Source organism: Lepisosteus platostomus, chromosome 4 (assembly GCF_059453375.1).
Source record: "Lepisosteus platostomus isolate fLepPlt1 chromosome 4, fLepPlt1.hap1, whole genome shotgun sequence".
NCBI classification, from domain to species: Eukaryota; Metazoa; Chordata; class Actinopteri; order Semionotiformes; family Lepisosteidae; genus Lepisosteus; species Lepisosteus platostomus.
In genome coordinates this window covers 12,050,843-12,073,648 of record NC_142614.1, presented here as the reverse complement: position 1 = coordinate 12,073,648, position 22,806 = coordinate 12,050,843, and the positions used below count along the sequence as shown (strand labels likewise).

General features: G+C 40.5%; 1 protein-coding gene across 3 annotated transcripts; it reads right to left on the bottom strand.

Annotated features, from left to right (window-relative positions):
- Positions 1-3,659: 3,659 nt before the first annotated feature.
- LOC148672662 (uncharacterized) lies at positions 3,660-19,468 on the bottom strand. 3 transcript variants are annotated; one of them, XM_088628495.1, is made up of 12 exons: positions 19,327-19,468; positions 18,916-18,951; positions 16,791-17,072; positions 15,757-16,080; positions 14,139-14,462; positions 12,561-12,884; positions 10,929-11,252; positions 9,281-9,604; positions 7,861-7,932; positions 6,037-6,126; positions 4,710-4,818; positions 3,660-4,049 (listed from the first exon to the last, which is right to left on the bottom strand). In XM_088628495.1, exons 1-12 carry the CDS (start codon positions 19,361-19,363, stop codon positions 3,965-3,967), a joined length of 2,331 nt encoding a protein of 776 aa, XP_088484621.1. In that variant the 5' UTR covers positions 19,364-19,468; the 3' UTR covers positions 3,660-3,964. The 3 variants fall into 3 exon arrangements, 2 of the variants coding, with proteins under 2 accessions (XP_088484621.1, XP_088484622.1); XM_088628496.1 differs by lacking the exons at positions 7,861-7,932; positions 9,281-9,604; XR_015935842.1 differs by lacking the exons at positions 3,660-4,049; positions 4,710-4,818 and having other exon boundaries at positions 7,609-7,932.
- Positions 19,469-22,806: the final 3,338 nt, after the last annotated feature.

Sequence of the window (22,806 nt, the reverse complement as noted above, 5' to 3'; positions counted from 1 at the left end):
CCTTTTTAGGGGCAATGTATAGATTAACACAGTTGAATGATTCAATGACTAGAAAGGAGAAGTAATTCTTAGTCATGGAAAAAACTGTCAGCACAGGTGTTGCTGTGTTATTTGCATGAAAGTTTAGTCCCTTGTTCATTTTCAGTTGACCAGGGCTGGGGCATGATGGCTTGTCCTGGGTTTGATTTTGGACTGGGGTAGCACCTGTGTGCACTTTGCATGTTCTTCCTCTGTACAAGTGTGTTTCTGTCCAGCTGCCCTGCTTTACTCCCACCTTCTAAAGACACATGGTTTACATCAATCGGTATCTCTAACTTGTTCCTCTGGGGGTTGTGAGGGTGTGTGTCGTACTATGAATGGACACCCCCATCCAGATTGTAGTCCAGCTTTGCATCCTCTGCTTCTGGGATGGATTCCGAGTTCCTGTGACCCTTCTCAGTTGTAAACAACTTTATGATGATATGTAAAGAAGTTCTCACATCACCAGGACATTGGCAGTTAACAATGTGAAAATTGTGCTAAATATTATATTAATAAATATTAAAATGTGAAAAATCCCTTGGTTTTCTTACTCTGACATGCATGAGGAGCGTTTATTTACAAGGGTGAAGGAGCATATTCTGAGAGCACAATAAGATCTCAAAATGGATTCTTCCTCCTCCTTTGGTACACACAGTGTTAGTAGAGGAAAGCAAGTGGATCAAAGTTTGCTTTCTAGTTTTGCAGTTTCTCATCAAATGTAATCTTCTACGAGATTCTGCGCAACCCAACCTCCAGCTTCTGCACACGCAAAAGAAAAAGACCCTGACAGATTCTGGATGCAGGTTTTCATTGAAATGGCCTGTGACTTTTTTCTACTGGGAAACCTAGTTCATGCCACCCCTGACGGTAGTACTGGACACAGCAGGGGTCACACGACCTATAAAGACAGTATTTAATTTACTAGATTGCGGAGAGTGAAACCTCACTGCACACCTGGCCCACAGTAGACACCCTCTATAACCTTACTCTTTATTTTATCATATACACATCATATTGTGACAGGGACTCACTATTCAATGCAGTCTTTGCTTTCAAATATACTTGTACTTGCTTCATATAAAAAGCAATTTTTTGAACTTGCACCATGTTTGGGGTTTTCAGAACACATTTCAGAAACATTTTTACTCCATCTTTGTTCCTGGAAGCTCTAGCACAGTGCCAGTGGTCTGCGATGACGCTGGCACACACAGCACTAAAATCCAACTTTGCCAGCGAATCCCTTTCTTTTTTGTTTCAAGAGGCCTGCCCTTCTCTTCCATACCCACTCAGGAAGGAGTGCACAGTCCATCTTCTTCCTCAGTTTTTGTTCAGTTTTACTAACACACAGATACCAGTACTTTAATATTTGTTCGAACTCTCATTTGACTTTTTCTTTAGTAGTAGTAGACATTGAAGAATTCAACTCAATTAACCCTGCAATATTCACTAAAACAGGGTTTAACAGTGGTTAAACTGTTAAACTCTCCAACACCTCCGCCATTAACACCTGCAGCACCTGGCTGACCATCACGGCTGACCAGGTGAAGAAGGAGCTGAAGAGGCTGCAACCAGGGTAAGGCCACAGGACCAGATAACATCTGTCCCAGAGTTCTGAGGGCCTGTGCTGATCAGCTGAGCGGAGTGCTCCAGCGACTGTTCAACCTGAGCCTGCGCTTGGAGAGAGTCCCAGTGCTCTAGAAGACATCATGCCTGGTCCCGGTACCAAAGAAGGGGCACCCCTCTGTCCTCAACGACTACAGACCAGTTTTACTGACTTCTCACATCATGAAGACACTGGAGAGGCTGGTCTTATCCCACCTGAGACCCCTGGTCAGCTCATCACTGGACACCCTACAGTTTGCCTAACAGCCCAGTGTTGGTGTGGAGGATGCGATCATCTACATGCTGCAAAGGGCCTACTCACACCTGGACAGGGCTGGCAACACTGTAAGGATCATGTTTTTCGACTTCTCCAGTGCCTTGAATACCATCCAGCCCTTACTTCTAAGGAGGAAGCTGGAGGAGATGCAAGTCGATGCCTTCATGACCTCGTGGATCACTGACTACCTGACAGGCAGACCACAGTCTGTGAGACTTCAGACCTGTGTGTCTGAACAGGTAGTGAGTAACACAGGGGCACCTCAAGGGACAGTTCTTTCTCCATTTCTCTTCACCCTCTATACTTCGGACTTTAAGTACAACTCAAAGTCATGCCACCTGCAGAAGTTCTCAGATGACTCTGCAATTGTGGGATGTATCAAGGGTGAGCAGGAGGAGGAGTACAGAGGACTGGTCAGCAGCTTTGTGGAGTGGTGTGGGGTGAACCACTTGGAACTGAATGTAACAAAGACAAAGGAACTGGTGGTAGATTTCAGGAGGAAAAAGGTCAAACCTACTCCTGTCTACATCCATGGGAGTGGCGTGGAGATGGTGGACATACAAGTACTTGGGAGTGCACATCGACGATAGACTGGAATGGTCTAGGAACATCGAGGCCATCTATAAGAAGGGACAGAGCCGACTTTACTTCTTGAGGAGGCGCAGGTCCTTCAATGTATGTAGTAAGATACTTCATATGTTCTATCAGTCGGTGGTAGCGAGCGCCATTTTCTACGCAGTGGTATGCTGGGGCCCTGGGATTAGAGCAGTGGATTCTAAAAGGCTGAACAAGCTCATCAGGAGAGCAAGCTCTGTCATTAGGTCTGACCTGGACCCCTTGGAGGTAGTGGAGAGGAGAATGGTGTCCAAACTAGAGGCCATCATGGACAACATCTCCCATCCCCTCTATGACAGGCTTGCAGAAATGAAGAGCACGTTCAGCAATAGACTGCAATCCACGGTGCAACAGGGAGCGCTACATGAGGTCATTCTTGCCTTCTGTCATAAGACTGTACAACGCATCCACCTTGCGTCTGGGCAGAGGCAACATTGACAGTGACCTGTTTCTGGACTGAATGCATCTACACATCTACTGCTACATCTGTTCTCTTTCTTTTTCCTTTCCCGTCTACAACCGTTTTTTGTGCAATATATGCCAGGGACCTGTGCAATACATTTATATCTATATCTATATTTATATCTATATTTACATCTATATTTATATTCATATGTGTGATGCGATTTTTCTGTGTACTGTTCTGTTCTAGTTTGTTCTTTGTGTGTCCGGACTGTGAGTAACTCTTTTAGTGCACCCCTCACTGTACTGATTGTATTGTATGTATTGTGCTATTATTATTATTGTATCATTCGTTACACTGTGGCTGTGTTGTCTGTGTTAAGCTGCTATTGCACTGCAATTTCCCTCACGGGATCAATAAAGTATCTATCTTAACACTACTGCCTCACACATCAGGGGCCCTGCGAGATTGTATTTTTCCATTGTAGTTTTCCTTGTGTTCTTGTAGGGTTCCTCCCACAGTCCAAAGACAAACTGGAAGGTTAATTGGCTTTTTAGTGAATTGGCCCTGTTGTGAGTGGGCAGGTGTCTGTGTGTGTCCTGTGATGGACTGGCGTCCTGTCCAGGATGTACCCTGTCTTGCACCTGTTGCTTGCTGGGATAGACTCCAGCTCCTCCATGACCCTGAATTGGATGAAGCAGTTAGAAGATGGATGGATTTAGATAAAGAAAGAGATTAGGCTTTTTGTCTTCATATAGCAGCTGAGAAGAGGTAAGTTGTATTTTGAAAAGTTACACATTTTGGTCCAAGACAGACTATGCTTCAGTTATACACCACTAGATGTTAAAGTCTTAAGGAACAGAAAGGAATTTAGCTGTCAGCGTCAATAATAGCTCGGTTGCAGAAGCATCCCAACAGTGAGCATGAAGTTTTGGATCAATTGCATTCAGTTACATTGAATATAATAGTATACATTTTTATATTCGATAAATATATAATACAAGCAGTGCCACTCCCTACACAGTGGACAACTGTGCCATGCTGTCTTAAACTGTAGAGATTTCAGCAGAGGGTGACATCACTTCTATAACTCGCACGGTGCGCTGAGCCCTGTACACATCCTCTCCACACCTGGTACAAGAAAAGAAGAAATAAACATGAATAGCCACAAATGCAGAGGTCCAGCGAAGACACCCTTAGAGTAGGCTGTTCATTCTAATGCTAATTGACACTATCGCTGTGCTGTTGGACTATTCTCACATTTTGCTTTGTGTGGAAATATTTTATTCCAGAGTGCCTTCAATTTACCACTTCTTTATATGCAAGAAGTATACTTTTAAAAAGCCAGCAACCACAGTTTGCATGTTGAATCAATGGAGCAAATCCTTTTCGACAAATCTTGCTTCTTGATTAATCCACATATCCGTAACAGCCGATATACATAGTGACATACCCATAACAAAAATCTAGATATCCTTTGCTGGGAATGAATTGGCTCCTTATAAAAGATTATGGGACACCACTGAAATACTTATTTTCAAAATGCCACATAAATTAGTACAGTCTTGTCAAACTCGTCAAACATTGAGTCCTGCTCTCTGACTTGCAGAATGCAGAAGTATTCACCTCCTTCCGACGAGACTCCATTTTGTCAAATTACAAGTGATGTTTACAGATAATCAAAACCTAAATACTCAAACTGCACACTGATGAGTGGAAGGATTTCCTCCTGTGATAGTTTATCATAATGTGAAATAGCATTAAATAGAGATGAATAGGATTAGAACTCACCAAAATGTCCTCCTCTGCCGTTTCAAGAGTTGCAGGAGCAAACCCACAATGGCAAAGCAGAGCAGACCACTGACAATGTATCGCCACAGAAAGCTCTGGGGCAGAGGCCCTGAAAGAAACACATCTACTTTAGTGCTCTCTACTTCCACCTCTTCAAAATGGCTGTCTCCATGTTCACAAATCCCTTTTTTCTTCTGTTTTTTATTCCAGCAGAGCCTTAAATCCCTGAGGTTTATGCATATCTTCCTCTTTTTTTAACATTCTCTTCCCCCCTCAGCATTTTCTTGACATTAACTTGGCAATCTGTGAAGACTAAACAAGTATTTGCAAGTTCCCTGTCAGTGATGCGAAGGCCCACTGGAAATGATATTGGGGCAAGCACTTCCTTAAAATGCCTTAATTCTCCATGGATTATAGTGTCAACATTTTGGATTCTGCGGTCCTTACGGCAAGCTGCACGAGCAAGGGTTGTTTAGAAACCCAGAATTTGGTTCAAAGTTGATGCCAGATTGCTTTCAGAATAAAAAAAATGTATAAAACACATCCTTTTCAAGCAAATAATTTAGTCAAAGTCTCTAGCTTCTGCACATTCGACTGATCGGTAGTTTTATAACCAAATATTTATCAAGAGTTTTTCTTGGCGATATCTGGCTGGATCTTCCATAAGATTCTGCATTAACCTGACAGAATTGGATCTTCATTGCATTTCTGAATTGAATCATTAACATTTAAGATGAGCTTTACCTCTCTCTTACATAGACACTGTTGTCTAATTATCACTGGGCAACATTAAATTGCAATATGTGAAAGAGCTACTGTATGTGAAAGATTTTGTATTTGCATTATTTCTTCCATTTCATTCTTTCTAACAGAGCAAAAGCCAAAGGATCACATTCTGCTATGTGTTAAATTCTTAAAGTTACAGCTGTTTTCAAAGCAGGACCAACCTGCTCTTTGGGTTTCTCTCTTATACGTTTGTATTTTGTCCCAGTAATTTTTTTAATTAATGTTTTATGCGTATGATGTGCATACTAGAGACTGTTTCATTGCTGATTTTAGTTCTTTGGTGTCCAGTTTGGAAGGAAGTGGTTAAATTGAGTAAATTTATACAGAGAATATATTTGTAGTCCCAGTACTGGGAAAATTCGCTTCATATGAAGCTGAGTCAAGTGTAAATGTCTGGTTAGCTTTGAATACAGGATGTGGTCGTAGGGGGAGCTGGTTAAGGGCCATGATTACTGCTACTTAGCTGTGTGTGACAGAAATAAAGAAATGACAGATCTGGGCTTTCCAGAGAGAAATGTGGGGCAATAACATCCATACTCACCTCTGGGCTGTACCTCTGTGCTGGCACTGAGAGTTATTGGATTGATCGCTGTAGGAGTCACTTTAACTGTAGGTTTTGGCACATTTTCTGCTGTGAAAGCAAGTAGAAATTTTAGAAATATGAAAATTAGATATTAGAAATATTAGAAATAGTTAAAGTCATTTAACTTAGTATTTTAATTGTATTATAATTTAGTTAGATTAATTTCTCTCTATCAACTCATCATCAAAGGTGCATTACTTGAAAAAATTACAGATCCCCTATTGAGATATCAAAACAATGGAAAACAAAGTTATGTGTTGAAACAATCTTCTAATGAGGCTTATTTAAAATCAAAAACATTGACTGTGTGGAGCTGGGGAAATTAAAGTAGACTAAATAATACTAAATACTAAAGTATAACAACTAAAGTAGGGACATCTTGAAGAAATGTAAGTTCATGTTGTTAAACTGTTTTGGACTTTTTGGTTGACTTTATTTGGAGAGGGAAAAGGTGGAGGATTCTTATAATAATCAACATTAAAGTATAAATTGTTTTTTTAACCTATTTTAACCAAGTGTGACCAATGTGGTCCAAAAAACATTGCTTCATTTTTTACACCAATGAGTTAGGAGTCGCAGAGAGATTCCCAACGTCTTGACTCATTATTATTTTGTATGAATATGAAATACAGAGATGTACATTTTCTTTCTCTGAGCTCTTTGTGACCCTCTGATGTGAACACAGGGAGCAGGTTACGTACACTGTTGATATTGTTTGTCATTTCCGGATGACAGGATTGTACAATTAGCTTGTAATGCGTGAAAACAGTGTCAGTGTACAGTTAACACTGACCCACTGTTTATGTCACAAAATTTGATATGATAAAGAGGATAAATTCAGCCTCTGGCTGGAAATAAAAAAAATGTATTTTCTCTGCATTTCAAATAAGACAATCCAGAACAATTTGGAGTCTAAAAGGGATGCCTGATGCCAAGAGATGGATGAAACTGTAGGTCTATTGTCTTGGATTTGGGAAATAAAAAGAAGACGTGATACAGGTATTCAAAATGCAAGATGAGTTTAGAGGGCACAAAATGACTTTATGCTACCACAGGTTAATGTTGATTACTTTTTACTCGGTAATAACTTCAAGGACGTGAGTGGAAAATAAAGTGGGTTAAGCTCATTTAAAATTGAGAAAAGGAGCACACCTTTTATACAAAGAGTGCTGGAAGACTAGACAAGGTTACCTCGACCGTGATGTTGAAGCCAGTTCTCAGGCTCATGAGATCCCTGGAAAAATAAGCTACTAGCAGCTACACAAGCAGTTTTGATGGGTTTTTGTTGGTGTCCTTGGCTGTCCTACAAACTCTGTTGGTTTCATTTAGTCCAGCTTAGCTTCCACACCCTCCTGCAGAGAACCTGTGCATTTATAGGAAGAACCACAGCTGTTGCCTGTCAAGACATTAACTAGCAGCAGCTGTGAGTCTCTCAGGTAGACAGTAGCTGGCACCCTGTCACATTGATGCTGTGGTTTAAAAGAGGAATACCAGTGTCATAAGTCACCCAACCCGGGTAGCAGTGCTCACCAAACACGCGCACTTCCTTGCTCTCACTGCGAGGACTCGGGAGAGTCAATCTGCTGTCCTGCACATTATAAGCACAGCTGACCACAGTCTCCTTGAAGAGGGATGAGAATCTGTCTCCAGTTATCTGCTGCCCCAGGAGCTGGACTTCACAGAATCGCTCCCCTACAGATGGACGCTTGGTAGCGACTGGTGTCGATCTGCTTTATTCATAAAATCTGCACTCAACATCAGAATAATGCTGAGGCAGGTTACAGGTCAGGGTGACCAGGTCCTGAAGAGTGACCACTGCAGGTCTCACGGTCACTGTAGGCTGAGGTACATCTCCTGGAGATAAACAGAAGAGTCATAGTGATCTTCAAACTGCACCAGGAAATTGTAAGAAATAGTAATACTTTACATTTATTAACCACCCTCCTGGTAACTCTCAATAATATTTTGTAATGTTTTTCTTTTGGAATTTATTCCTAATTTGTTAGAAGTTATTTTTAAATTATGAAAACAACAATTAAAGTAGGGACATCTTGAAGAAATGTAAGTTCATGTTGTAAAACTGTTTTGGACTTTTTGGTTGACTTTATTTGGAGAGGGAAAAGGTGGAGGATTCTTATAATATTCAACATTAAAGTATAAATTGTTTTTTTAACCTATTTTAACCAAGTGTGGCCGATGTGGTCCATAAAACATTGCTTAATTTTTTACACCAATGAGTTAGGAGTCGCAGAGAGACTCCCAACGTCTTGACTCATTATTATTTTGTATGAATATGAGATTCAGACACATTCATTTTCTTTCTCTGAGCTGTTTGTGACCCTCAGATGTGAACACAGGGTGCAGGTTACATACACTGTTGATATTGTTTGTCATTTCTGGATGACAGGATTGTACAATTAGCTTGTAATGCATGAAAACAGTGTCAATGTACAGTTAACACTGACCTGCTGTTTATGTCACAAAATTTAATGTGATAAAGAGGATAACTTCAGCTGGCTGGAAATAAAAAAACTTCTTTTATCTGCATTTCAAATAATTCAATCCAGAACAATTTGGAGTCTAAAAGGGATGCCTGATGGCAACAGATTGAAGAAACTGTAGGTCTATAGTCTTGGATTCGGGAAATAAAAAGAAGACGTGATATAGGTATTCAAAATGCAAGATGATGAGTTTAGAGGGCACAAAATGACTTGATGCTACCACAGGTTAATATGGATTTTCTTTATACTCATTAATTTATTAAGGACATGAGTGCAAAATAAAGTGGTTAAGCTCATTAAAAATTGAGAACAAGGGGCACACCTTTTATACAAAGAGTGCTGGAAGACTAGACAAGGTTACCTCACCCGTGATGTTGAAGCCAGTTCTCAGGTTCATGAGATCCCTGGAAAAATAAGCTACTAGCAGCTACACAAGCAATTTTGATGGGTTTTTGTTGCTGTCCTTGGCTGTCCTACAAACTCTTTTGGTTTCATTTAGTCCAGCTTAGCTTCCACACTCTCCTGCAGAGAACCTGTGCATTTATAGGGAGAACCACAGCTGTTGCCTGTGAAGACATGGCACTAGCAGCAGCTGTGAGTCTCTCAGGTAGACAGTAGCTGGCACCCTGTCACATTGATGCTGTGGTTTAAAAGAGGAATACCAGTGTCATATGTCACCCAACCCGGGTAGCAGTGCTCACCAAACACGCGCACTTCCTTGCTCTCACTGCGAGGACTCTGGAGAGTCAATCTGCCGTCCTGCACATTATAAGCACAGCTGACCACAGTCTCCTTGAAGAGGGATGAGAATCTGTCTTCAGTTATCTGCTTCCCCAGGAGCTGGACTTCACAGAATCGCTCCCCTACAGATGGACGCTTGGTAGCGACTGGTGTCGATCTGCTTTGTTCGTAAAATCTGCACTCAACATCAGAATAAGGCTGAGGCAGGTTACAGGTCAGGGTGACCAGGTCCTGAAGAGTGACCACTGCAGGTCTCACGGTCACTGTAGGCTGAGGTACATCTCCTGGAGATAAACAGAAGAGTCATAGTGATCTTCAAACTGCACCAGGAAATTGTAAGAAATAGTAATACTTTACATTTATTAACCACCCTCCTGGTAACTCTCAATAATATTTTCTAATGTTTTTCTTTTGGAATTTATTCTACCACGTCTTGAAGAAATGTAAGTTCATGTTGTAAAACTGTTTTGGACTTTTTGGTTGACTTTATTCGGAGAGGGAAAAGGTGGAGGATTCTTATAATATTCAACATTAAGGTATAAATTGTATTTGTAACCTATTTTAACCAAGTGTGACCGATGTGGTCCATAAAACATTGCTTCATTTTCACGCCAATGAGTAAGGAATCGCAGAGAGACTCCCAACGTCTTGACTCATTATTATTTTGTATGAATATGAAATACAGAGACGTACATTTTCTTTCTCTGAGCTCTTTGTGACCCTCTGATGTGAACACAGGGAGCAGGTTACGTACACTGTTGATATTGTTTGTCATTTCCGGATGACAGGATTGTACAATTAGCTTGTAATGCGTGAAAACAGTGTCAGTGTACAGTTAAAACTGACCCACTCTTTATGTCCTGTCCCGCACAAAATTTTATGTCACAAAATTTGATATGATAAAGAGGATAAATTCAGCCTCTGGCTGGAAATAAAAAAAATGTCTTTTCTCTGCATTTCAAATAAGACAATCCAGAACAATTTGGAGTCTAAAAGGGATGCCTGATGCCAAGAGATGGAAGAAACTGTAGGTCTATAGTCTTGGATTTGGGAAATAAAAAGAAGACGTGATACAGGTATTCAAAATGCAAGATGAGTTTAGAGGGTACAAAATGACTTTATGCTACCACAGGTTAATGTTGATTACTTTTTACTCGATAATAACTTCAAGGACGTGAGTGGAAAATAAAGTGGGTTAAGCTCATTTAAAATTGAGAAAAGGAGCACACCTTTTATACAAAGAGTGCTGGAAGACTAGACAAGGTTACCTCGACCGTGATGTTGAAGCCAGTTCTCAGGCTCATGAGATCCCTGGAAAAATAAGCTACTAGCAGCTACACAAGCAATTTTGATGGGTTTTTGTTGCTGTCCTTGGCTGTCCTACAAACTCTTTTGGTTTCATTTAGTCCAGCTTAGCTTCCACACCCTCCTGCAGAGAACCTGTGCATTTATAGGGAGAACCACAGCTGTTGCCTGTGAAGACATGGCACTAGCAGCAGCTGTGAGTCTCTCAGGTAGACAGTAGCTGGCACCCTGTCACATTGATGCTGTGGTTTAAAAGAGGAATACCAGTGTCATATGTCACCCAACCCGGGTAACAGTGCTCACCCAACACGCGCACTTCCTTGCTCTCACTGCGAGGACTCGGGAGAATCAATCTGCCGTCCTGCACATTATAAGCACAGCTGACCACAGTCTCCTTGAAGAGGGATGAGAATCTGTCTTCAGTTATCTGCTTCCCCAGGAGCTGGACTTCACAGAATCGCTCCCCTACAGATGGACGCTTGGTAGCGACTGGTGTCGATCTGCTTTGTTCGTAAAATCTGCACTCAACATCAGAATAAGGCTGAGGCAGGTTACAGGTCAGGGTGACCAGGTCCTGAAGAGTGACCACTGCAGGTCTCACGGTCACTGTAGGCTGAGGTACATCTCCTGGAGATAAACAGAAGAGTCATAGTGATCTTCAAACTGCACCAGGAAATTGTAAGAAATAGTAATACTTTACATTTATTAACCACCCTCCTGGTAACTCTCAATAATATTTTGTAATGTTTTTCTTTTGGAATTTATTCTACCACATCTTGAAGAAATGTAAGTTCATGTTGTAAAACTGTTTTGGACTTTTTGGTTGACTTTATTCGGAGAGGGAAAAGGTGGAGGATTCTTATAATATTCAACATTAAGGTATAAATTGTATTTGTAACCTATTTTAACCAAGTCTGACCGATGTGGTCCACAAAACATTGTTTCATTTTCACGCCAATGAGTAAGGAATCGCAGAGAGACTCCCAACGTCTTGACTCATTATTATTTTGTATGAACATGAAATACAGAGACGTACATTTTCTTTCACTGAGCTCTTTGTGACCCTCTGATGTGAACACAGGGAGCAGGTTACGTACACTGTTGATATTGTTTGTCATTTCCGGATGACAGGATTGTACAATTAGCTTGTAATGCGTGAAAATAGTGTCAGTGTACAGTTAACACTGACCCACTCTTTATGTCACAAAATTTGATATGATAAATAGGATAAATTCAGCCTCTGGCTGGAAATAAAAAAAATGTCTTTTCTCTGCATTTCAAATAATTCAATCCAGAACAATTTGGAGTCTAAAAGGGATGCCTGATGCCAACAGATTGAAGAAACTGTAGGTCTATAGTCTTGGATTCGGGAAATAAAAAGAAGACGTGATATACTGTAGGTATTCAAAATGCAAGATGATGAGTTTAGAGGGCACAAAATGACTTGATGCTACCACAGGTTAATATGGATTACTTTATACTCATTAATTTATCAAGGACATGAGTGCAAAATAAAGTGGTTTAAGCTCATTTAAAATTGAGAACAAGGGGCACACTTTTTATACAAAGAGTGCTGGAAGACTAGACAAGGTTACCTCACCCGTGATGTTGAAGCCAGTTCTCAGGTTCATGAGATCCCTGGAAAAATAAGCTACTAGCAGCTACACAAGCAATTTTGATGGGTTTTTGTTGCTGTCCTTGGCTGTCCTACAAACTCTTTTGGTTTCATTTAGTCCAGCTTAGCTTCCACACCCTCCTGAAGAGAACCTGTGCATTTATAGGGAGAACCACAGCTGTTGCCTGTGAAGACATGGCACTAGCAGCAGCTGTGAGTCTCTCAGGTAGACAGTAGCTGGCACCCTGTCACATTGATGCTGTGGTTTAAAAGAGGAATATCAGTGCCATAAGTCACCCAACCCGGGTAGCAGTGCTCACCCCACATGCGCACTTCCTTGCTCTCACTGCGAGGACTCTGGAGAGTCAATCTGCTGTCCTGCACATTATAAGCACAGCTGACCACAGTCTCCTTGAAGAGGGACGAGAATCTGTCTCCAGTTATCTGCTTCCCCAGGAGCTGGACTTCACAGAATCGCTCCCCTAAAGATGGACGCTTGGTAGCGACTGGTGTCGATCTGCTTTGTTCGTAAAATCTGCACTCAACATCAGAATAAGGCTGAGGCAGGTTACAGGTCAGGGTGACCAGGTCCTGAAGAGTGACCACTGCAGGTCTCACGGTCACTGTAGGCTGAGGTACATCTCCTGGAGATAAACAGAAGAGTCATAGTGATCTTCAAACTGCACCAGGAAATTGTAAGAAATAGTAATACTTTACATTTATTAACCACCCTCCTGGTAACTCTCAATAATATTTTCTAATGTTTTTCTTTTGGAATTTATTCTACCACATCTTGAAGAAATGTAAGTTCATGTTGTAAAACTGTTTTGGACTTTTTGGTTGACTTTATTTGGAGAGGGAAAAGGTGGAGAATTCTTATAATATTCAACATTAAGGTATAAATTGTATTTGTAACCTATTTTAACCAAGTCTGACCGATGTGGTCCACAAAACATTGTTTCATTTTCACGCCAATGAGTAAGGAATCGCAGAGAGACTCCCAACGTCTTGACTCATTATTATTTTGTATGAACATGAAATACAGAGACGTACATTTTCTTTCTCTGAGCTCTTTGTGACCCTCTGATGTGAACACAGGGAGCAGGTTACGTACACTGTTGATATTGTTTGTCATTTCCGGATGACAGGATTGTACAATTAGCTTGTAATGCGTGAAAATAGTGTCAGTGTACAGTTAACACTGACCCACTCTTTATGTCACAAAATTTGATATGATAAATAGGATAAATTCAGCCTCTGGCTGGAAATAAAAAAAATGTCTTTTCTCTGCATTTCAAATAATTCAATCCAGAACAATTTGGAGTCTAAAAGGGATGCCTGATGCCAACAGATTGAAGAAACTGTAGGTCTATAGTCTTGGATTCGGGAAATAAAAAGAAGACATGATATACTGTAGGTATTCAAAATGCAAGATGATGAGTTTAGAGGGCACAAAATGACTTGATGCTACCACAGGTTAATATGGATTACTTTATACTCATTAATTTATCAAGGACATGAGTGCAAAATAAAGTGGTTTAAGCTCATTTAAAATTGAGAACAAGGGGCACACCTTTTATACAAAGAGTGCTGGAAGACTAGACAAGGTTACCTCGACCGTGATGTTGAAGCCAGTTCTCAGGCTCATGAGATCCCTGGAAAAATAAGCTACTAGCAGCTACACAAGCAGTTTTGGTCCAGCTTAGCTTCCACACTCTCCTGCAGAGAACCTGTGCATTTATAGGGAGAACCACAGCTGTTGCCTGTGAAGACATGGCACTAGCAGCAGCTGTGAGTCTCTCAGGTAGACACTAACTGGCACCCTGTCACATTGATGCTGTGGTTTAAAAGAGGAATATCAGTGCCATAAGTCACCCAACCCGGGTAGCAGTGCTCACCCCACATGCGCACTTCCTTGCTCTCACTGCGAGGACTCTGGAGAGTCAATCTGCTGTCCTGCACATTATAAGCACAGCTGACCACAGTCTCCTTGAAGAGGGACGAGAATCTGTCTCCAGTTATCTGATGCCCCAGGAGCTGGACTTCACAGAATCGCTCCCCTAAAGATGGACGCTTGGTAGCGACTGGTGTCGATCTGCTTTGTTCGTAAAATCTGCACTCAACATCAGAATAAGGCTGAGGCAGGTTACAGGTCAGGGTGACCAGGTCCTGAAGAGTGACCACTGCAGGTCTCACGGTCACTGTAGGCTGAGGTACATCTCCTGGAGATAAACAGAAGAGTCATAGTGATCTTCAAACTGCACCAGGAAATTGTAAGAAATAGTAATACTTTACATTTATTAACCACCCTCCTGGTAACTCTCAATAATATTTTCTAATGTTTTTCTTTTGGAATTTATTCCTAATGTGTTAGAAGTTATTTTTAAATTATGAAAACAACAATTAAAGTAGGGACATCTTGAAGAAATGTAAGTTCACGTTGTAAAACTGTTTTGGACTTTTTGGTTGACTTTATTTGGAGAGGGAAAAGGTGGAGGATTCTTATAATATTCAACATTAAGGTATAAATTATATTTTTAACCTATTTTAACAAAGTGTGACCGATGTGGTCCATAAAACATTGCTTCATTTCCACGCCAATGAGTTAGGAATTGCAGAGAGACTCCCAACGTCTTGACTCATTATTATTTTGCGTGAATATGAAATACAGAGATGTACATTTTCTTTCTCTGAGCTCTTTGTGACCCTCTGATGTGAACACAGGGTGCAGGTTACGTACACTGTTGATATTGTTTGTCATTTCCAGATGACAGGATTGTACAATTAGCTTGTAATGCGTGAAAACAGTGTCAGTGTACAGTTAACACTGACCCGCTGTTTATGTCACAAAATTCTATATGAAAAAGAGGATAAATTCAGCCTCTGGCTGGAAATCAAAAAAATGTATTTTCTCTGCATTTCAAATAAGACAATCCAGAACAATTTGGAGTCTAAAAGGGATGCCTGATGCCAAGAGATGGAAGAAACTGTAGGTCTATAGTCTTGGATTTGGGAAATAAAAAGAAGATGTGATATAGGTATTCAAAATGCAAGATGATGAGTTTAGAGGTCACAAAATGACTATTCTACCACAGGTTAATGTTGATTACTTTACACTCAATAATGACTTCAAGGAAGTGAGCTGAAAATTAAGTGGGTTAAGCTACTTTAAATTTGAGAAAAGGAGCACACCTTTTATACAAAGAGTGCTGGAAGACTAGACAAGGCTACCTCGACCGTGATGTTGAAGCCAGTTCTCAGGCTCAGTAGATCCCTGGAAAAATAAGCTACTAGCAGCTACACAAGCAGTTTTGGTCCAGCTTAGCTTCCACACTCTCCTGAAGAGAATCTGTGCATTTATAGGGAGAACCACAGCTGTTGCCTCTCAAGACAATAACTAGCAGAAGCTTTGAGTCTCTCAGGTAGACAGTAGATGGCACCCTGTCACATTGATGCTGTGGTTTAAAAGAGGAATATCAGTGCCATAAGTCACCCAACCCGGGTAGCAGTGCTCACCCCACACGCGCACTTCCTCGCTCACACTGCAAGGACTCGGGAGAATCAATCTGCTGTCCTGCACATTATAAGCACAGCTGACCACAGTCTCCTTGAAGAGGGACGAGAATCTGTCTCCAGTTATCTGCTTCCCCAGGAGCTGGACTTCACAGAATCGCTCCCCTACAGATGGACGCTTGGTAGCGACTGGTGTCGATCTGCTTTGTTCATAAAATCCGCACTCAACATCAGAATAAGGCTGAGGCAGGTTACAGGTCAGGGTGACCAGGTCCTGAAGAGTGACCACTGCAGGTCTCACGGTCACTGTAGGCTGAGGTACATCTCCTGGACCAAAACAGAATAACAACAATATTAAAACTCATTTACTCAGCTAAATTATAAGACGAGTTCTTATTACTTCATGTTTCTAAATCACGACCACCAGAAGAACTTTTATTTTAGAATACAATAAAAACTAGCAGAAACAGAACAAATATTCAGAATATTTTATGGTGAAAAGACATCTTAGGCCCAGTGTCCTACTACAAAACTTATTAATTAATGCACTGCCATGGGGACCTTTGGCCATACAGTAGTAATGTGTAAGGAAACCTTTATGTTGATTTTTCCACTGTGAGTCTTTGTAGAAGAGCTTTGAAGAGCCACAGCTGATCATTTTCTTGTTGTCAGATTTTGTACTGGCCCACAGTGTGGAGTTAGAAATGAAGGGAAAATGTTCAAATACAATCTGATCAACATGAAATCAAAGAATGCAACAAAACCTGATTGATAAAAATTAGTTGCACTTCACTGGTCATTACAATCTGAACTCTCGTAACATCCATTTCTTATCTAACTGCTTTCCAATTCAGGGTAGCGGAGGATACAGAGCCTTTCCTAGCATGCAACAGGTGGAAGGCAGAGTATGCCCTAGACAAGACACCAGTCCATCATGGGGCAAACAGACAGAGGAATGTTGCTTGTGTTCTGTCTGGCATGTCACAATAGAGTATTTAACAATGTTCTTTGGCAACATAGCCTTCTTAAGGTCCTACCTTTTACTAGCACGGCCACACTGTCACTATATGCTGAGGGGACCCCAGTCCAATAGTAATAACATGTGAGAAGAACCGTGTTTACAGCCAGAGATTCTCGTCCTCCAAGAAGCTGTTCCCCAGTCACAGAAACTCCACAGTTTGGGAATGGTCCAAATGGTAGGACACCATCTGCTAAAAAATAGCACTCCATTATGAAAGGAGTCCAAGTTCCACAGCTCATCTGAACTTCTTCCCACAAGCTCACAACTCTTGGCGTCACCATCAGTGTGGGTTGATAACCTGAATTGAAAGACAAGCTTATTTTCAATCACAGAAGCAACACCAGCAACCTCTCTCCTTTACAAATATTTTATCTTTCCTTTACAAATATTTCTTGACGTCTGCATTTTGCAATTTGTTCCTTTGCGTGATACTGCACTTCTGTGTGAGTTAGTGATAGTTTAGGAAATAAGACACAGACACTCACGCACACTCACACCAGGGCAAATTTTCGTAGAAGACAACAATCCTGCCAGTATGTCTTTGCGCGGTGTGAGGAAACCTACCTGAACTCGAGGGGAAGATACAAACTCCACACAAATATAACCCCAGGAAAGGAAACCAGTTCCTAGAGTTTTGAGGCAGCAGTGCTAACCACTGCACTGCTGTGTCACACTGCAAAAAGGCGTGCACACGGGATTTCATAGAGTGGAAAATATGTATTCATAAAGAATGAGTGGATTACTAAGTGTAAATCATCAACCACTTCCTGTGACATCCTTTACATATTCATGTAATGTAGTTTTACTCATTTGAACCACATCAATTGCTTGGTGCATCTGTGCAGATCTTCAGTTATCAGTTTTAAAAAGGGAACATAATTCAAGAAATAAAGATTCTTCCAATCATCAGATTTCAATTGCCAGATACCAAAAACTAATGGGAGTCCAATTAAAAAGGCAGGTTGTGTGAAATAACTGTCCAGTTTAGTGGGTGCATGGGTAAAACCTCTGACCAGTTCATTTCATATTCTAAAAAGCTGGAGCATCTCTGGTGTGATGCTTATAGTTACAATAAAATATCATAAGCATACAAACTAATTTCATGGTTTGAAGTATCTGTCATAATAGCCATTATGTTGGACGTCTGCTGAATTCTTTGAAAAAACAAGAGAACACAAGATGCCCTTATACAGTCTAAAAGTCAGGAAATTAAACTGTTTGGGATAACTGAGGCTGAAGGAGTACTATGTAGGATTTTAGTCCAGTTAGTAAATGTTTTACCAAAGCCCAGATGATTAAAGCTGTTAAGAATGGCCTTCTAATCTAGAACTTTATGTGCAAAACTTCATCAAATATTAATCATTTTCATTACTGACTAAAACAAATGGGTTGCAAGCACATACAGTATCTCTAAATTGTCTATACTGTCCCCTTTTCCAGATGCACCCCAAGATTTTCACTCCTGTGAGAGCCAATGTGAAGCACATCCATCCATTTTCTAACTGCTTCTTCCAAGGGGGAGTCAGAGCCTATCCCAGCAAGCCACAGGTGCAAGGCAAGATACACCCTGGATGGCATGCCAGTACATCACAGGGCACACAAAGACACAAACACAGACACGTACAGTACACAATTACAACCAACCAGCATGTCTTTGGACTGTGGGAGGAAAACGGAGCACATGAGGAAATTCACGTGAACACAGGGCGAACATACAAACTCCACACAGACAGCAGCCCAGTCCCAGAATCGAACCCAGGGCCCCAGCATTGGGCATTGCTGCCCAAAAGGACAGCTTACCTGCAAATGGCACTGGTTGAACAGGGCTTCAGTTATCAGTTAATATCCTTTTAGTTGCTTTTAATTAATCAAACTAATTTATTATCAGGAACAGCAACCAAAATGTTTATTGTTTTTTTGCTCCACCAATATTTATAATCACTGATAGTCAGTGGGTCCACATAAATGCAAATAGAAAAAGAAATCGTTTCACAGAAGTCAGCTGTGATATTGCTCTATGGTGATATTGAAAGGGAGAAAAACATGTGTATAAGGGTGGAAAATAAAGGTGTCCGCTATTTCCCTGGGAGCCTGGAAGCCTTGATTTGTAGCACCAAGCTGGTCAAAATGTATTTACTCACCGGGAGCTACGAATTGTGAGCCCGTTTCACTGATACCTGTCAGATTGAAAGAGAGAACAACCTTTAACAAATGGGCTCTTAAGAATTTGTAAATACAGTAATTTAATACTAAATCTTTGAGAAATTAGTTTGAAAATCATCAATTAAAAATTAATAATAACAGTCTAGTATCTAGTAGGATTTATTGAAACTATTGTTATTAAATTATAATTGGAAGAATAATGCTGAAATTTGAAATGGAGAGCAGTACTCTGGAGTAAAGTCTTCCTGGGTTTTAACCTGAAAACACCAAATACCTCAGAGTTGCTTTTACTATGGGAGAACATCCTCATTTCTTATTTCCAATTCCAAAATCTGAAGTAAAAAGATACCTTTAACAAACTAAAAAAGCAGACAAAGTGTTGTACTCACAAATGTGGAATGCCACAATAATCCAGAAAAAACCCATTGGGGTGAAAAGAAATGTCTAAATTAAATTAAAATGCACATCAATGAGCTGATGCAGCAGAGACACTTGGGCACAGGAAGTTTCTGACATATATATAGTCCAGGGACTGGAGAACCAAGCAGCTCATTGTATCTCACATCCCCTTCTTCCTCTTAAAGGAATAGTCTCTCAGAAATGCCAGCTTTGAGCAAATTACTTATCTGAGTTTTAATGTTTGCCTGTATAAACCAAAATCCATGAAAAAATATTATATGATCTGTAAGTTTCTTCATTTCCCTGGAACAGGAAATCATTTTTGTTATAAGCTTTTTTTTTCTGACAGATAAAGTGTCCTAAGATTTATTATTTTCTCTAAAGAAAGAAGTACAATTAGCCTCCTAAATAATAAAATATATAGCAGAATGAGTTAAGGATTGGATAATGAGCCTAATTTTAAAACGTCTAGATATGTTATACTGTTATTTGCACAGAGCAAAGTTGTATTGGTCATAAATAAATTGAAATTCCAGAAAACATGTGACATATAATCACATTATTCCTTGAATTTGTTGTGGTGAATGTTTCAAAATCAAGTCACTCTAACTTGGATTGCTTAAGATCTGAAGCTATTTTTACATTAGTCTTTGATGACTCATAAGTGGCAAAAATTGTTAAAAATCTTCATTGGATTCTTTAATTACTTTACCACAGCTTTGTGAAGGAGACTCCAGACAACTCACAAAGATTTGTTGCGTTAATGTTACCCCATCATTTTTGTTGTAGAAAATGCAGATTCCTAATATTACAAAATAGAAGTTAAGAACATTTTGAAGTCTTTTAGTAACTCTTACTTTAGCATCCTGAAAGATGTCACTTTGTCTTTAAATGAAAGGATGATCCATGTCATTATGGGATGTCCTCATATAAAAAAAGAGTATATTTTCGGTGTTAGGAAAGGTACACTGTCTGATAGCTGTATCCTGTTCTCCTCTGACACGTCAGCCCTGACAGGCTCTAAAAGATTTTCTAAAGTTATTACTGTATTAGTGGTAACAAATGAAGGTACCAGTTTGTGAAGGACATAATAGAGAATTTAAGAGTGGAGAGCTGGTGTGAAAGCATACTACCAGTAACAATTCAGATGAAGTACCATTAAAATGCAGAAGCTTTATATCTTGGTATAGGCTGAGCAGATCCCTCTTCTGTATTTATAGCTCAGGTAAAATATAGTGCCTTATTTACAAAAGCTACAGCTCTGTGGTTAAGGCACTCAGTTCAGGAAATAAGTGATATTAGGGCGTTACATATTCCTTGATCTTTATCACATCTGTACTAGTTTTTGATACAGTATGTCGAGATGTTAATAGAAGGCTTTATTAAATTTTATTCACATTAGAAGCATTCTCAGTTTTCAGAGGAATAATGTCATTATTGCACTTGGTCCTTTTGAAAGTTAAATTGTCTTTTTGTTTTTAGGGTTAGTGAAAGTAATCTTCCAGGATGTTTAATATTGTAACGCATACGGTCGACAGGCACTGTGTAAGAGCCGGCTTACCAGAGCAGTGACATCACCGCCCTTCCCTGTAATAGCAGGACCACAGCCACTGGGCTGTGGGGAGATCTCTCTTTAGCTCACCAAGCTGGGTCCCTGTTGAGTGATGCCAGAGTCCTGGGTTCGAGCCCCCGCTGGTGCGGGGCTGACCTGATGTGGCAAGAGCGCCTGCCTGAACCCCGTAGCGTTACAATATGTTCACAGCATATCACATACCACAGAACTTTATTGAGTGTCCTTTAATGTTCACAGGGCTATTTGCAGCTAAAACTCGCAAGTGTTAATGTAGAAATTCACTTGCTTTGTATTGTTTTAGATTAGATACACAACCACAGTAACAGTGGTTAAACCAGATAACCAGGGCCATCTGCTTGGAGTTAGTATGTTCTCCCCATGTTAGCGTGGGTTTCCTCCCACAGTCCAAAAACTTGCTGGTTAGTTACCACTTCTGGGAAATAATAACAATTAATCATTGCTTACACTTATATAGCGCTTTTCTGGACACTCCACTCAAAGCGCTTTACTGGTAATGGGGACTCCCCTCCACCACCACCAATGTGCAGCCTCACCTGGATGATGCGACGGCAGCCATAGTGCGCCAGAATGCTTACCACACATCAGCTATCAGTGGGGAGGAGAGCAGAGTAATGAAGCCAATTCACAGATGGGGAGGAGAGCAGAGTAATGAAGCCAATTCACAGATGGGGATTATTAGGAGACCATGATTGGTAAGGGCCAAGGGGAATTTTGGCCAGGACACCAGGGTTACACTTTCTGTTGTCCCGGTCACTGGTATTAGGACCCACATGGACCACAGGGCGAGCGCCCCCTGTTGGCCCCACTAACACCTCTTCCAGCAGCAACCTTAGTTTTTCCCAGGAGGTCTCTCATCCAGGTACTGACCAGGCTCACACCTGCTTAGCTTCAGTGGGCTGCCAGCTGTGAGTTGCAGAGTGATATGTGTGTGTGTCTCTGTTTATGCACTGTGATGGACAGGTGTCCTGCCATCCCACTTGTGTCCAGCATTTTTAAGGATAGTCTCTGGCTCCCTGCAACCATGAATTGGGAAAGAGGTTATTGAAAGTGATGAGATGTGTGATGTACTGTATACTGATTGAGAAGCTTTATTTCCGGAAAAAAAAATACTATGCTCAAGTCATGTGATTTCATAAGAGCACCTTATTTTTATTCTTATTTGTAGCTCAGAAAACCACCAGGTTATTAGTGTTTGGGACGTGAAGGGTAAAAAGAGGTAAAAATCTGATAGTTAAAACAGAAAAGAATGAAAAATGGGAGCAGACATTTTGCTAGAAGAATACACGAAGTTTAACTTTGTAGTTGAATCGGATGCAACAACTTCACACGCCTTTAAATATAGAACCCCTGTCACGCCACAAAGCATAAAATAGACTTCATTTCTTTTCAACTGTTTTAATTTACCTCTCGGCACAGTTACTTTATTTTCTCCAACTTGTCACGAGACCAGTAGCTGTACAAAGGCATATTTTACTATTCATGACCATACTGTAAATTGCACATAACCTTGTCAAAAATGGAAGTTCTTTTGGAACAGACAAACAATGTTTGACCCTGTGAGCAAAACAACAGGCCATTCTGTTATTATTTGCAATTTGGCTACTGATACAGAATTCCTTTTTGACAAACAGACTAGCAATCTTCTGGTTAATTCTAGTTCTTACCCTTTTTTCCAGTTCAGAGCTTTTCTGAGCAGATTTCAATTTATTTGGAAAGCTCACCAGTATTTTACCTAAGGAAAACTGTCCTGATGTGTGAAAGCCTGCCTTTCCAAAGAAAGACAAGTTTTGCGGGTATCGCAATGCTTTGAGGTTCTCGACAAGCTCTCTTAAATAAAATTCCATTCTTATTTGATCATTATTGTTATCAGCTATAG